The sequence below is a fragment of the Magnolia sinica genome, chromosome 7 (genome assembly GCF_029962835.1).
Source record: "Magnolia sinica isolate HGM2019 chromosome 7, MsV1, whole genome shotgun sequence".
NCBI classification, from domain to species: Eukaryota; Viridiplantae; Streptophyta; class Magnoliopsida; order Magnoliales; family Magnoliaceae; genus Magnolia; species Magnolia sinica.
The window spans coordinates 91,583,219-91,600,204 of NC_080579.1; the positions used below are offsets into that span (position 1 = coordinate 91,583,219).

At 39.6% G+C, this 16,986-nt stretch overlaps 1 protein-coding gene across 3 annotated transcripts; it reads left to right on the forward strand.

Moving 5' to 3' along the window:
* Window positions 1-202: 202 nt before the first annotated feature.
* On the forward strand, window positions 203-16,721 carry LOC131251698 (mediator of RNA polymerase II transcription subunit 20a-like). Of its 3 annotated transcripts, XM_058252588.1 has the most exons (6): window positions 204-353; window positions 452-594; window positions 5,444-5,622; window positions 12,253-12,342; window positions 15,859-16,115; window positions 16,594-16,721. In XM_058252588.1, exons 1-5 carry the CDS (start codon window positions 340-342, stop codon window positions 16,081-16,083), a joined length of 651 nt encoding a protein of 216 aa, XP_058108571.1. In that variant the 5' UTR covers window positions 204-339; the 3' UTR covers window positions 16,084-16,115; window positions 16,594-16,721. The 3 variants fall into 3 exon arrangements, with proteins under 3 accessions (XP_058108573.1, XP_058108571.1, XP_058108570.1); XM_058252587.1 differs by lacking the exon at window positions 16,594-16,721 and having other exon boundaries at window positions 15,859-16,137; XM_058252590.1 differs by lacking the exons at window positions 5,444-5,622; window positions 16,594-16,721 and having other exon boundaries at window positions 203-353; window positions 15,859-16,137.
* The last annotated feature ends 265 nt before the right edge of the window (window positions 16,722-16,986 follow it).

Sequence of the window (16,986 nt, forward strand, 5' to 3'; positions counted from 1 at the left end):
GCAAAATTTTCACTCACCTCCCAAATCAACTAAGCACTTCGAATTGAGTTTGGCCTTGGCCACACGCGTCACGCACGTGTGGCAGAAAATGGATGGTCACAAAGGTAACCAACAGCTTGCGACGTACACGTGGGGCCCACGAGATGCGTTTACCAGCCATATATTTCCTGTCTCAATCGCCGGGTTCACTCAATGAATGGCTCGGATGGAAGGATCTTGCACACGTTTACGACGTCCGCACGTGTCCCGCGAATCTCCTTTAGTACCAAGTACTCAAATACGCTCCTATGCGCATTCCCTTTAACCTTCGCCTCTCTTCTTCTCCAAACCACCAAAACGATGCCCCTAAAATGGTAAGACTTCCCTGTATACTTCTACGCTACGCAGGCTTCTAATTCCGATTATCGGATTTGAAATGAACGGCTCAGATAGCTCGACCGTTGTTTCGCAGGCTTCTGCACTGGCAGCCGAACGCGGGAACGACAGTCAACAGCCAGATCCTCACGGAGGTGTCCCAGTGCGCTGAAAGCATCAACGGGACCAAGGATGGACGGTGGAGATCAACCATCACTTTCTACAAGCCCATGCTAAGAGGTTTCTTCTTCTCTCTCTCTCTGTGTGTGTGTTTTTGGGTAGTGTATGGTCCTGGGGCAGATGACATTTTATAGTCGTTGCTGAGCAGTTATGTTGTGTAAGTGGAGCCGGTGGTTCGGTGATCCAGACCGTTGATCTAATGGGCCATAGTTTGGATGGTTGATATTCTGGGGATCTCCCGGATTGAGTGATTTTAGCCCTTAAATAAGTGGGCATGCAAACATACGGTCGAAAAAAATGCAGCCATGGTCCACATTCAACGTGAAATTAGTCAGATTGGTTGATAAGATCCAGTTTGAGTATGGGGTGGATGGATTTTGATTATTTGATTTAGGATTGAGTCTGGTTCCTCGACAAGCCCTTGTAGAGTTAGTACATTCTACAAGTGCTACGTGTGGGGTCCACTGGGGTGTATGTACAGCATCCAACCGGTCCAGCATGGTTGGTCCACCATGAAAGTTGGATGGTCAGGTCGATCCAACCATCACGTGGGCTATGGTTGGCTGTTGTTTTGTATGGTGGGGCCCTCCGTGAACGCGAGGCCCACCATGATCATGTGATGTCCCAAAAGATAAGGCCTACATGATCATTAAGTGGACCACACCATAGAAAACAATGGACATCTACCCAAAAGCCTGCAAATTGACATTGTGGCCATACATGATGGTTGGATCAGCCTGATTTTCAGGCCGTCCAACTTTCATCGTGGGGCAGCCTTGCTTGATAGGTTGGATGCTATAAACACACCCTGGTGGGCACCATGCATGAATAAGCTTATACTACAAGGATTTGTGGAGTAACTGGCCTCTAGGATTGCTTAGTTAGAGAAATAAGATCTTTTGAGACCATAGTACCTAGGTATTCTTATTCGGTTTGACTTATTATAAAAAAATAGCAGGAGAATGAAGTGGATATAAAAGGGTCATGTATGATAACTATGTGACGTAGGGAAGGACGTGATGAGGTCGATCACCGTCTTCCTCAGGGAATAACTACTCCGAATCTATAGAGCTCTCTAGACTCCTCACAGAGTTTCCTCAAATCCACGAGAAATAAAAAATAGAACTAATTTCTAATAAATTCGAAATAAATTGATTGATTAAAAAAAAAAAAAAAAAGTAAAAAAGAAATTACAACCCTTTAAATAATGAGCTCAAACCTAGGATGGAGTTTTAGACTCAAACTCCAACTCAAACACCCTAAAAACTTGACTTACTATAAATAGGAAACTTACTATTTGTGGATGGTCTCCATTCCTACTAGACTTCATGGTTTTCGGCCAAAAATAGTAAGTGTCCAATTTAGCCTAACCACGTTATTCTCCTAATTTTTCTAAGCCCTTTTCATATTGGGCACAACTCCTACAACTCAAAGGATTAGAAGTTATACTCATACTAAAACTTACTATTTATAGTAAAAATGAAAATAAAAGGGACTTTTAACTGTTGATTTAATGGAATCTCACAAATCCGGCGTGGGCAATCCGGCGTTGCGGGGTTGGTTGGCTAAAGTAGCTTCCTGTACCCCAAATATATATGATATGTTGAAAAACTCATCCCGGTTTGCGAGATACAAATGTTTTAATGTTCTGACAGTTCGGATCATTTCCGCCTCCGATCGGGCCTTCTCTGGTCCATCTTTGCCATGAAAGTGTCTACTATCCACTCTACATCACTATGTAATTTATCTTTTATCAATTTATGAAATTTAACTACTTAAAGAAGCCTTTAAGAGGCTGTTGTTCCTTGAAGAGGACATACTTTGTGTTATTTATTATAGGGTTATTACATATTATTATCGACTTGTTTGGTTATTACATATTATCATCGCCCAGTATTAGAGCGGTCATGCTCTTGGGCAATGGCAGGCGGAGTGAGATAACAACAAGCTTTGAAAGAGAGGAAGATAGAGTTTTGGCTACTCTCAGTGTTCGAAATATCGATATAGCATTACATATTGCATCCTTGGGATACAAATACATATTGTTTATCGTGCAGGATATATCGTTTGTATTGGGTAATTTATCGCACTTTTTGGGAAACATGGGGAAACATTGGGAAAATGGTTGAAATTTTCAATGAGACTTCAATGATTGTTAAAAAAAGACCTTAATATACACTTATAAATAATAACATCTCAAAAAAGAAGTGTACACAATAGGTTTCCTTTGTATAGAGTCCTAAGCTATGCGTTGTCTGACTGAACTAGGGCAATTATATTCAAATTGAATGTATAACATTTAAAGTGTATGTGATGATTGTTTTATCAAACACTCCTAAATACTTTGAAATTAGTCTCAATTAACATTTGGTTGAAGGGAAATTTCAAAAAAGAATTAATATTTTAATATATTTTTTTATTAATTTTAATTAAAAGTTATTTTATTTTTCAAAAATTGACAATGACTTAACAAATCAGTAGATCAGCTCTCATAAATTCTTGATTTCATGTTTGGAGTGCAACATTGCAAGCAATTTGGGAGAAATTGGAGAAATTTCAAAATATCCCCAAAATTTCCCAAATCCCACCTACATGCAAATTTTGAATTTAGGCTCAATTGATAGCTAGTTGAATGAAGATTTCAAAAATAAAAATAAAAATGGAGAACATGAAGAACCAATGGATATCGAAATCAAAGCTCAATCTATATGATTTTTCATGCAAAACATGAAGAACCAATGGATTTGTAACCATTTGACATCGATTTAACATAATTTTAACAAAAAAAAAGGGATTGGAAATTGAAAATGCTCATCAGATCAAACATGTGGGATGTATCGGCACTAACTGTGCGTTTCGTATCGCACATGTGGGATACAAGATATGTCGTGGGATATATCGGCCGATATCGTCGACATTTAAAACACTGGCTACTCTTAGAAGTAGAACTCAAAATCCCCTCAAGGAGGGTGTCAAGAGGAATGCATGCATTGGAACATGTGCAATGGATGATTGCCATTGTGGTTTTGAAGACACCTAGCAGACGTCATTGATGGTGCACGGCATTGGTAGTGCCAGGGCATAGGAGGCTTCCACCCATACTTCGGTCAACTGCCCATATCCCATGTTGGGATTGACTAGCTAGAAGAATGACATGAATAGGGGCCGTACAAACTTGACATATCTGATTAGAGTTTCCATGATTCCATGGAAAAGATCTAACCAGTTGGATATGTCAGGCCGAGCAATTCGTTGCCTTCAAATGTCGGAGAATCGGTGGTTGGCATTGGCTTGGAGAATAGTTATTTCTCTCTGACGTGGAGTGAGTTCTCACAATTGTTGTGTGTGCATTTTAATTGGGTATGAGGACTTTACTAGAGCACTCAGTTGAAACAAACTAAGACAGTTTGGAATATCAGGCACTCACTTAGTTGAAACTACCATTGTGTCTCCCACTCGTTGCATGAGCTGGCAGAGACTACGTAGTGTGTGTGAGTGATCCATGGTTCAATCCCTGGCAGTGTTACTCAAAAACAAAGAAGTTTGGAATATCAGGCGCAATTTGAGAGATTGGCTAATCCAACTACAAGCTTGATGAAGTTGTAATATTTTTTTTGTAAGCTTATTTTATTAGCAGTCTTAAGGATGAGTTGTGACACTTGGTATGTACGTTCCACTCTGATTATATGACCACTTCTATTAGACTTGTTCAAATTAGAGGAAGAAAATATATTGGTTCAGTGCCAACAATTGCAACCATTCTCTACTAAAGAGAATTGTATGAATGGAAGGATGATCCGAGGAAAATCTTAAGAATCAAACTACACCATTGAAAAGGCATTGTCAAATAGTGGATGTTGGCTGAGATGGAGGGGCACAATGAAGGGCTTTTTTATTATTATGATGAGAAGTACTAACCATGACACTATTGCAAAACTCAACAACCTTTTCGCACAGGCTTTTCACTCAGCAACAAAGAGAATGATGGTAAGGTTCTTGCTTGGGATCTGAGTGATAACTAGAAGCAACCTTGAGGACAACGTTGATTCGAATCGTGATGGAATGATAAGATCCAATCTAAGTATGCTAGGCATGGGATTCGGTTTAGGATCTGCTTAGTTAGAAAGTAAAGATATTTAGATCACAGTGGATAGAGTCCTTATTTGGTTTGACTTTTTGTAGAAATATAGTGGGAGAATGAAATGACTAAAAATGGGTTTGCAACAACAATATAATGCATCTTCTATTTATTTATGAAATTTAACTATGCAAGGAGCTTTTAAGAGGCCATTCTCCTTCAAAAACGACATATTCGTGTTTTTTATTCACGGACTATTGCACTGGAACCATTGGGAGTTTTTTTTTTTTGTCAAAATCTTGCAGTATGGGAGATTTTTGTGTCATGGTCCATGCATGGAGGAATCCATCCAAGTAATGGTCTTGGCCACCAAACGAGGATCCCACTTGTCCTGGCTAGGTGCCCAATGATCAAAGTATTCATCTTGTGTTCTTGCACAACACTTTGAAATGTCAGTCCCAAAAGCACTTGGACAGGCATTCGTCACACATCATGCCCACTTTTTAATGATCCAGAAGGTTCATACAGTGAGAACACCTTGGATGGGCAATCTTTCAGAGAAATGGAAGATCATAACCATTCAATAACCAGCCAGTGAATGGATAGTTAAAAAGAAAAATACAGCCAACCATCATATGAGAGGAAAGAAGGCTGCCATCAATGAGGAATTTTTCTGTCCATCAGCCATCCAAGTGGGAGCCACCAAAGGAGTGGTCTTGCTTAGTGAGAACGGGTTGCACATGTATAGAGTTCCGCGCTGAATAAAAATGTGGTACTTTGTGCAACCATTGTGTCATACTTCTCAATACTACAAATTTCCCCCCTTGCCAGATCCAAATGCCCCGGCAGAGTACCCCCGTGATTTTATTGGGATTTCACTTCAAGAACAATCCAACAAGTACTACTTCATCATCCGTGGACAGCGCATCGTGCTCGAGGCAGATTCTTCCATTCAGACGATCATGGAGAAGTTGCAATCTTACAAATCCCGGGTTTCACTCAATTTTGAGGTAGTCATGCATGCATTGTTTGTCTGTTCACACTTTGATATTATTGTATAAAAGGGAAAGGTTTGTATTGTAACTGTGTGCACCTATTGTTGTTTGCCCACATATCTCAAACCATCCAATAGTGGGTGGCTGGAAACTGAACACGCATTTCAAAATGGGCTTTTTGAAAATTCGAATTTTGAAATGCCTGCTAGATTCCTGCAAATTGTTTCTAAATGGTGGGAGATATGTCCACGTTGATAGATTCCAGCTAACTATCGTTAAATGGTTAGAGATATGTGCACACCGACTCCTGGTGCCTATTGTGTGCACTGAAGTTGTGCTCTCATGTATACATAGAAGTTTGCATCATAGCAGACAAATAATGCATCTTTATATGTTTCATTTAGGAACTCATTTTGCGATGATTATCGTGCAAAAACATATGCCTATTCTCCAACTATAAACCATGAATTTGTGTTATGGTCATGTAGTTTGCCAATTTGATCGATTCTGCATTGAATCAGTTGATTCAATGTGAATTGTGAAACAACATTGGGTCAAACTGAACTTTTGTTCTGTAAATGCTTCACCATGAACCAACTAGAGTTCACTTGAATTTTTTGATTCCTTGTTGAACTGATGAATCAATCGTCAACCCAAATAGTTTTGCCAGTGGTTTGTCTGCCATGGGCCAATACTTGATTGGTCGTTAAATTAGTTTTGCCATGGTCTTGATCAATGTCGTCAATATGCCATCATATGTGACCAACATATGTCATTCGCATATTGCTCTGGCTTAAAAATAAAAATAAAAATAAGGAAATGGGAAAAATAAAAAAAAAACGAATTGAAAAAAAAAAAATCTAAAAAATTAAGAAAAACTATGCCTAATTTCTACAAGTGATTGGATTGGGTTCTTTTATCTATTTCATTGTAGTTTAAGTGTTTGAGATTATTAGACCATCTATAAATTAAGTTATATATTTAATTATTTATATTATATTTACATAAAATTTAACAAAACAATATGTGATCGCATATGGAGTATGTCATCACATACTCACATATGCGATCACATATTTATTGCACAAAAAAGTATGCCATCACATACAATCCTAGATTGCATATACCATGATGGCATATGCAATCCTTTTGAAAAAAATGGCTTATGTGATCGTACATGACAACAATGGTTTTTATTTATAACTTGATGGATTGATTGCTTGGGATTATTTGGTTGGCTGGCGGTATTTGGGAATTGGTTTTCGTATGGGGATAGTTTTTGTCAACTTTGAACCTGCGCCATGTATTTCATATCATGAGCCTTCATTGTGGTTTTTGGCCTTATTTACCGAATACTATAGACCACCCCACGCTCTTTGCTTGCATGTTGCACCCTACACCAGACCCTTTTTTAGCAAGCACTTTTCAAGTAAGAATTAAAAGAAACTCATTCTGTTTTTTAGATTTAGATTTCATTTTGCACTCGAACCACTTTGGAATATTCCTCTCAATGCAATAGGTTAGGCCACTAACACACTAACACTAGTGTCACTTGACTCACCAATTACCCACGGGTTGGGTAACAGATTAAACTTCCTGGTCACATCAAGCAAGCGCCATGAGAAGTGGCCCCCGCCGTCCTCTATCCATGAGGAACCTAGGTCCCCTTTCATACCAAGGATATTGGTAGCTCCTAACTTGTTGATGGACAAACCATGGCAGTAAGACTGTGCAAGATAAGTGAAAAGAGGAGAATTTAGCCACTTAACATTTAATGTGTGCAAAACAGAAGTTCCTTATAGAAAGATATTTCTGAAAAGGAATGATGTTAGCTTTGTTTTTGGACAATGCTTCAAGTAGACATGGTTTGTGTCTTTAGTTTATTTGATTTGATTTGATTTTAAATTTTTTTGCCCTTTTGAACTACTAGCAGTGAACTTGAAGTTACAAATACCAAAGATAAGACCCACTTTAAAACTCTACAAACACATTGTTCTTGTCAAACCATAAGCATTGCTGGGTCCCATCAATCGCTAGATGCGAATTTTCTGGTCAGTTCAAAAACACACTAAAATCCACTTAAAAGTAAGAAAACCAAGGAAATCGATCCAACCAATTTTAGCCTCAGTTAGTGATTGCCACCATTTAATCTTTCAATAAACGGACTAGAAGATATTCAACAAATTGCCTCATGTATATAATGTAGGGGCATTTTCATACCGGGCTCGAGTGGGGTGGCCCCTGGGATGCAGCGACACGCTCGAGGTAGGCAGCCCGTGTGAGGCGGAACTCATGTGATGTGGGGCCCACGAGGGGGTTCGGCCGAGGACCTAACCCATGGGAAGTAGGGCTTGGGCTATGAGATAAAAGGGATTGCTTCACCACACTATTAGTTCAAGCTTGTAGAGCAAGTAGTTAGTTGTCATGCATCAAAGTGGTATCAGAGCAGGAAGTCTCGTGTTCGAGACTCTTCACCTGGGGTGATTAATGCATAGGCATTTTCACACCAGGCTTGAGTGGGGTGGCCTATGGGATGCAGGGGCACATTCGTGGTAGGCGGTCTGTGTGAGGCAGGTGACTCGTGTGATGTGGGCCCACGAGGGGGGTTCGGCCGAGGGCCTAACCCATGGGAAGTGGGGCTTGGGCTATGAGATAAAGGGACTGATTTGCCACACTCTATCAGTTCGATCTTTTAGAGCAAGTGGTTAGTTGTCCTGTCTCAGTATGCATGTATGTTTGTGAGTTATCCACCATTAATGTTTTGCTTGTTATATGTAGTAGCTCAATTCGATGAATGAGAATGCAACATAGAATTTAAAGCAAGTATTATTGAATGGAAATAAAATATGCAGGAGATGGTAAATTGACAAAATAAAAGTAATCTAAGCTACTACTAAGAAAGGTTAGATAGGCATTTTAAAAAATTAAATTAAATACGCTAACTAGATGGAGTGATTGTCCGCTTCTGGCACACGTGTAAGTCAAATCCAAACCGTTTACCTGACTCTCCATCATGAGAAATGGTTTTAGGTGAAATTTCAGGCCTGTTTGATGCTTAAGTGGGCCACAGTCTTCGCTTCAATATTTTCCATTGGTTCATTTTCAACAGCCTGTGTCAGCACATTTCAAGATGAAAGACATTAAAAGTCATTTTTTGATGGCGCTCAAACACACCTTAATATAAGATTCTAAGTCTAGTATTTTAGAAATGAAAGAGCAAGGTATAAAGAATCACAACATCAATCTGTAAAAGCAAAATGGGTACCAACTGTTTGTGTGAGCAACCTTTTGTGTGCATCATGCCTTTGTTATGTATTTGCCTCAATCCAAACTACCCAATTCTGGTGCCCCAGTTTAGATGTATCATGGTCCTAAAATCAAACTGATTAGACAATCCTAACCTCTAAACAATGGACATATGTTTGTTAAAATTGGACCATTGGCTTCTTTGTGTTTTAATTGTCCTTTTGATGCCTATCAATCAGAAGGTGGGTACATCCTTTCAGTCTGATTTCTAGGTAATGACCTATCTATACTAGACCTTCAATTTGAACTTTTTGGATCAGAATACCATGTGTTCTGCTAGTGCTGCATGCGCACGGATGATTGTACTCTAATGAGGTATCCATACTTCCTCGAAAAGGAGATGCCATAGGGGGCAAGAGCAAGGTGATAGTTTATCACCATATTTTATATTCTGGTGTCTCGTTCAATGTGCTACTTGTGGCATACATGTGGAACTGTCTGGATTGTCCATGCCATGCGCCTTGTGGGTGTGGATCATATTCCAAAATTTACACCAATCAGCCTAGCCATCTGATTTCTCTATCTAAATTGGATGGCTGATCATTTTATTTCTAGCCATCCATTTCATAACCACAAATTAGATTATTAGAATTGTTTGATTAGTGTAGCTTCAGAAAATGTTCCATCGACTAATGATTTGGATGGTATAGATTGACATGCATGCAATTTCATGGTGGATACAACACAAAAATTAAAATGTTGGTGAACTATCACCATAGGCTTCTCTTGAAGTCAGATGAGGATAGTAGGTTGGGGCCTTTTGTTTTAAGGAGTTGTATGAAACTATGGTATAGAGCTGTGCTCCATATGCATGCGTATAAAAAATTGTAATCGTGGCATGCATGTGCCTAAAATTCGACTAGCTAAAGTAGGACCTGCTATAGAACGGGATTTTTTATTTTTTTATTTTTTAATTTAAATAATGTTAAATAGATGGGGAATATGCCCAAACAAGATTGATTAGAGTATCTTGAGCTCACATTTTTGGGCATTTGTTTTTAAATTTGCAACATTTGCTATTTTCTATTTTAAATGTCCATTAGATGTCCACCAATTAGCTAATTACAATCTTATGTTTGGTAGCCTTTCAGGTTATGACCATCTAACTTGTGGCAAATGTCTTGTACTTGTACAATGTTAGTGTCCATGCATATGGAGCATCACACTCCGCCAGAGTATCAAAGTTTTTGAATATGATGGCCCCAACTCCTCGAACCTTTGACTTGAGAGGTTAAGAAACCATCACATGGACCAGCCTAGCAAAGAAGAGGAATGGTTATGGGAGTATTAGAGTCTCTCTCTCTCTCTCTCTCTCTCTCTCTCTCTCTCTCTCTCTCTCTCTCTCTATCACACACACACACACAAAGAAATCAAAGTCTCTCTCCTTTACCTTTCTTCCTGAGTTTCAAGGTTTCTCTCTTTTAACCTTCTTTGTGCAAGCTCCCTCCTTTTAGCCTTCCTATAAAGAAAATCGATTGATTGGATTTGAACCGAATCAAATTTGTATTGAGCTTGGAGTCGATTGAACTTGCTCGATCTATACTATAGAACCAGGGTGATCGAAGTATGAATTTGTTTGATTGAACTAGTTCGTAATTTGAGGAACAATTGGGCAAATTAGGTACCTATGTTACCAAGGGCGTGTTTGGATAAGTGGAATCCACGTGAAAAGAAAACTTTTTCCTTTGATTTGACATTTTGGGTTGTTCGGATGGCAAAAAAAGTTAATTCCACAAAGCAATCATTAGACAATGTTACTTAAAACACAAAATCCCCAATGTTTTCCGTTTCGGATCAAGCAATTCAGATTACAGGTTATTTACAATCTGGGTCACTATTTTCAGTGACATGAAATTTTGGCTCTATTTTTCTACTATTAACTAAGTTGTGATGATGACGATGTCAACAACTAAGTTATGCAAATTTATATTTACAATGTAGAGATCTATACTTTTATTATTTAGTTATTATATAACACAACGCATGTGTGGTCTACAATAATAACATTAATCATTTCATATATAAATTGCAAAATGATTTTATATATAAAACTATATTGCACACATAATGTATGTTTCAGAGAGACACATGATCCTACCTCTTATCATACAATGTGCTGGAGGAAGTAGCGGCTGCGTACCATAACAACCTGTGATCCAGTTAACCTTGTTTAGGATTTTCTGGCCCAAAAAAAAAGAAAAAAAAAGAAGAAGAAGAAAAGAAGGAAAAATAAGGAAAAAGGTGACCATTTCTAATGAATATGAGATTTCCATTTCCTATCCAAATAGGAGCCTTAAAAGTGGAATCCATTTTTCAATATTGCTCCTGGAAATAATCATTGGATAATTATTACTTTTTTCATATTGTTCCCTTGGATTCCACATATCCAAACATGGCATAAGTATGGAGATTGTTAATGGCCGGGCAGAGGGAGGGATTAGCAAAGCTTCGATGCAGGTTTTTACATACCTGGTGAGGGTTGATTTCCAAATATGTAATTCGTTCCTGGAGATTTTTGGCCCATTGTTGTATTTGTCCCTTATGGCTTTTTGTTAAACAATTTTTTTCATCTATTCATCCAAAAAAAAGAAAAAAAGAAAAGAGTAGCGGCATTTGCACTGCATTCTACAAGAGCTGTGGAGAGTTAGAGAGGGTCATACTGTACACACCACCCTCTTAACTTCAATCATTTCTTCTACATCAGCCCCCTATCTTCTAGAAATGGCAGATGTGGTCTCATTTAGGCCCCAAATCTTGCAACAAAAAGCCTAAAATCAGCACGTGTTGGGCCTTGCAGTGGGCTGTGAAGCTACATCACCATAGCAGCATCAAAGAATGTATCCAACTGTTAGCAAGAATAGAAACTCTGGTGGTTAAGAACTTGCAGCCTTCCAAAACTGTACTAGCCAATCCATTAGTGTGCTGAAAAAGGACCACTCACTAATGCCTGTCGTCACAGTCATTGAATACTAAAATCACCAGTGCCCTGACTCCTCCATGATACATCTCTATGAGACAAATCCCTCTGGATGTGTTTCCAATCGAAGGTATCAAAGCACTATTGGTAGTAGCATGTACCATTTCTTTGAATTTGAAACTTATCCCGGATATTGTTATTCAATATGGAATTTTTGTTAAGGAAATAAAGAAAGGGTTCTATATCCATATTTGCTATACTTCTTTAGGTTGGTTACACCAATGGACACATTGATCATTTTGAAAGCCATACTTGAAAGAGATTTGATAACAAATTTGAGAACTAAAATTCAAGGTTTTTTGTGTGCTTTACCATCCTTCATTACAACTTTATAACCTTTGTTGCATTCTACCTTCTTTCAGGGATTTCAATACCAACTTGGTGACTTTCAGCTGAGGGTGGGAAAGGTCGTTCCATCTCACTCAGAGAACATTAGGGGAATTGTTATGGAGGTATGAGATATCAGATCCCTTTTGAACTTAATGAAATTCAATGCGTCTTGCATCCAGGAGATGTTAAATCACATTTTATGCAGATCACTGGAACTACAAGATTTTTTTTTCTTCTTCTTCTTTTATTTTATTTTTAAATTTAAAATTTAAAATTCTTGAGGAGCTACAGAAGCCTTTTAAAAAAAGAAGGAAAAAGCTAGTTAAACTCACCATATTTTTTGTAGTTTAAAATAACACATTCAAAACTATCAATAGAAAAAGACTAAAAAACCTTTTTAGTTAGCCTATACTTCTCTTTACATTTTGAAGTTCCTGTTGCTTTTCGTTGGAAGTTTAATCCTTCACTTTTATACATCGGCTTGTCAAGATAGGCTCTTTGGCAAAGTTTTAGAGCTAGATGGAGCAACATCTAAAAATGATAGGAGATGGTTGTACTTCAAGGGGTGGCTTTTGAAATCAGCAATGGATGGTCGGTTAGATTTAGGGAGGATCAGTGGAGTGGGGATTTAGATCTTTGCTTTTCCTTTGACAGGCTCTACAACTTGGCTACACATAAGGAAGCTAGAGTTTCAGATATTATGAGTTCATGGGGACGGGATTGTCTGGACCCTTCTTTTCACTAGAACTTTTCAATCTGGAGTTTTGAATTCCTTAATCTGTTGGGCATCCTCTCAGGCAACAAAGGGAAGACACGTTTCTATGGCTTTGGGGCTCATCTAAAAAGTTCTTGGTTAAATCTCTAGCTCCAATGTTGCCTAACTGAGATCTAAGGGAGGCACTGGCTTGGGATGCCAGCTTGGGTCGGGCTCAATCTGAACCTGACTGGCCCTCTACCTGAAATTTTGGTCACGTCGGGTTGGGCTGAGGTTGGAAATCCTCAACCCATCCTTGGGTTGGGTTGTCTCAGATTGAGGCATTGGGCAACCTGACCCAACCTGAACCCGACCCTATAACAGGTGTTTTTTGGTAATACCCTGCTTACATGTAAAGTTAAAATGGAAACATCTGACAGTTCCATTTCAGCAAACAAGTGTCGACAGTTTAGAGGATTGTTCAAACAATCTGATTTTGGGACTGGCTTATCCATAGTGTGTCCACCAATTTAGTCAGTTCAATGTGAATTAATGTGTGCTTCTGTACAATTTTTTAAGTGCATGCGTCTTAAGCATCATATGCGGTTGGAGTATCAAATAACTAGCGTTTTCAAAACCTCCATGATTTCCCTTCCTCTCTTCTCCCCTCCCCCGGTGGGAATGAAAGAGGAAGAAAAGGATTGACAAACCTGACCGAGCTTGAGGTAGTTTAGGCTCCAAGTATTGGTAAATCTAGTTGGGCTCGAGTTGGGTCGGCTTACATGTGGACCGAGTTAGATGTCGAGTTGGGCTTGGGTTGACCCTTGACCCATTCCGAGCTGCCCAAGTTGCATCCTTAGCACTGGCTGGAATGGGCTTGATTTGGGCCCAAGGCCCCCTTGGGATCATTGCCTTTGCATGGTTGCAAGTCATGAGTGCATTCTTACTATCAACCGCCTTTTAAGGAAGAAGCATGATAAATTTTAACATTGTAGCATGTGTTTGAGGGATTCGGAAAGCGTTCACCATCTCCTCATCCATTGCTCTCTTCCTTCCAACTATTTGGGGTGATGCTTGAATAGTTTAGATTGTCATGGACAATGCCTCCCTCTATCCATAATTCATTTTATGCATAGAAAAATTTGAACCTTTTCATCGGACAAGCAAGGTCATTTGGAGGATGTGCTTTATGGCAATCCTTTTGGCAATTTGGAAGGAGAGAAACAATCGAATCTTCAACAGTATTAGCGTTTAGTCCTCTTTTGTAATTTGATCATGTCAACAGTCTTGTTTGCTCTTGGGCAGAGGTCTCATAGCTTTGTTTTCCAATTCCTTCCAAGGTTGCATGCTCTCAATTCTCATTGGTCTGCTTTTCTCTGTAATGTTCTTGCATTGTAGTTGCCTGCTAGGGGTGCAACTTTGGTGGGTTGGGTCAGGTCGAATGTCAACCTGAGCCCAACCCGACCTCAACGGGACCCAACCCACAACCTGACCTGACTCAAATTCCAACCTGCGACCTGACCCAAAGTCCTTTATACTCGACCTAACCCAACCCAAATACACGTGATTACACAACCTAACCTGGCCTGAATTTTTTCAACCTGAACCCAACTGGAATTCAAATCAGGTTGGTGGTTTTCAACCCAAACCCAAACCTGGGTCCTTGACAACCCGAAGTCAGGTTCAGGTTGAGCCGAACCCAAGTTGTAGCCATATTGCCCATTGGCTTCATCTAATAAAATTTTATTACCAATAAAAAAGCATCTGAAAATAATTTCATCTCTTTCCTATAATGAACATTGTTCCAAGTAGCTCAGCCATTTTGAGCAAAGTTCTGGAGCTAGAGACGGATGGTCTTTCCTTCCCCATTTTTGTGCTTATCGAGCCCTCCACTTGGGATCTTGCCAATCCAGTGGGATTTTCAAGACATGGGAGTTCTGGTGCTCATCCCGAATGGTTAATTTTGGACACCTAAGTAGGTTGTTTCTCCATCTTTGCATTTGTGAATTGAGTTCTTAAAAGCCACTTCATTGCACAAGGAAAACAATCTGTGGAGTTGTTGCTAATCACGGATGCATCAGGCCACATGGTTGCCAGGGACTTGAATGCTTTGGAGAGCGGTAAAAAGCTAGTTAAGACTCAAACTTCCATTGTTTCAATTCTGTAGTTAATGTGGACTCCAATTTCAAATTTGGAGCTATTTCCGCTTGCAATGGGGACAATTTTCTAGTTGCTGCAGCCTTTTCTACTCAAAATGTTGATAGAGTGGGCTCAATGGGCTTATGGTTGTTGTTGAAAGCAGTAGGATGGTGGACATGTCATCACCTGATTTCCATAGGGCTTTTATTCCTAAAAAACTTAGAGATCCACATGTCGAAATTATGGCACATGCTGGATATTTTCTTATCGTACACACATGCCAAGGTGCCACCGTCCATCTTTGAGTGATGAAAATGGGCCACATTCAACCTTCAAGTGCCTTTCATGTGCTGTATATGCCACATGTGCATGTGCCGCATGTGCATCTTCAATCACCTCACCTGTCACATGTTGCGTGTGCTGCTATTCATCGCCACATGTGCCACTGTACGTCTTCAATCAGCTCACATGTGTTACATGTCATGGTACACTTTCTAGCACCACGTGCCAAGTAATCCTTATTCTTAAGTGTTTGAAAAAAAAAAAGAAAAAGAAGCTGGAAATAGTTACTATAGGACAACATGACTTGGACAGACAAGACTAGGGCGAGCCTAACCTAGGTAGGCTGTCCAAGACTAAAACTTTTCTTCTGCCAAACGGGGCCTTAGTTTCTTGTATATATATATTTTTAATTTTAATTTGAAAGATCCCTTATTGTCTTTTTATCTGTTTTTCTTTCTTGAATAAAATCCAAAGCTCTAGATCCCATCACAGATGAAGTCAAGGCTGCTTGATTTTCTTGCAGGTGGAGTACCTTCCAATTTCTTCCTTAGAGAAATCAAGGCAAGTCATGGAAGATTTTGTTGACATATGGCAAGAAACCGTGTCGAAAAAGTCATTGCCTGGTCATTTCATGCACATCGAGCCCAACTTTGCAGAGTATGGCCTCCTAGACCATTATAGCCCGCAACACACCGCAGTTCAGTATGCTACCGTCACGGCTCAACTGATTGCAACCGTTCGAAATTAGGATGGTTTACAGCACTGCTACAAATTACTCAGGTTTAATCCATTTGTGTTGCCTGCTTTCCTATGCTTTTGCCTTCTGTTTTTTTTGCCCTTCGCATCTTAGTATGTATGATACGTGTGTGTATTGCCAATATTAGAGGTGGGATCATGTATGATACTCGGGCCTTATCAGGTGGGGTCTACAGCAAATGCGTCCGAGCAAAAATCAGGCTGGTCCACATGTAAATTGAATGTGGACCATTGCAATATCTTGTCAACCCTCCATTTCCTCCTCCATATGGTCTGCCTAACAAGTGGACCAACCTGATTCTTGGGCTAGGATGTTGTGGGTCCCAAATGATGAGTGGACCAGGTATCACACACATGAGAACTTCTCAGTTTATTATGTTTGGCCAACATCAATGATAGAGAACCTAAGCGGATGCAATGCACATAGAAGAGCAATGCGCCCGTACTGGTGGAACTTAAGGTTCGGTTATCTGGACCATTGATTGGATTGGCCTATCTGTAGATGACCCAAACCAGATCAATTACAGATGAACGGCTATAACGCACTCCCATTATGTTCGCGAGTTTGAAAAGACTCATCTCAGTGTCCGTTTGGACGAGATTGAAAATCCATTTCAATTCCATTTTTCCCCTACAGGCATGATGGGTGTCAACACCTATTGGAAAAGTCATCATCTGGTTCATATTGACCCACTACTGTGGCCCACCTGATCAATGGATGGGTGTGAATTTCAATGACTGCTAGTATTTCCACTTGATTCAACTATACGGTTTTTGGGGAATGGTTATGAGAAATTTGAGCCACTCATCAGGGTGTCCCCAGCATAGATGTCAATGTGATCATCCAGCAGGGTACATGTTTACTAAACAAATAAACGGCTGAACCTGACCAACC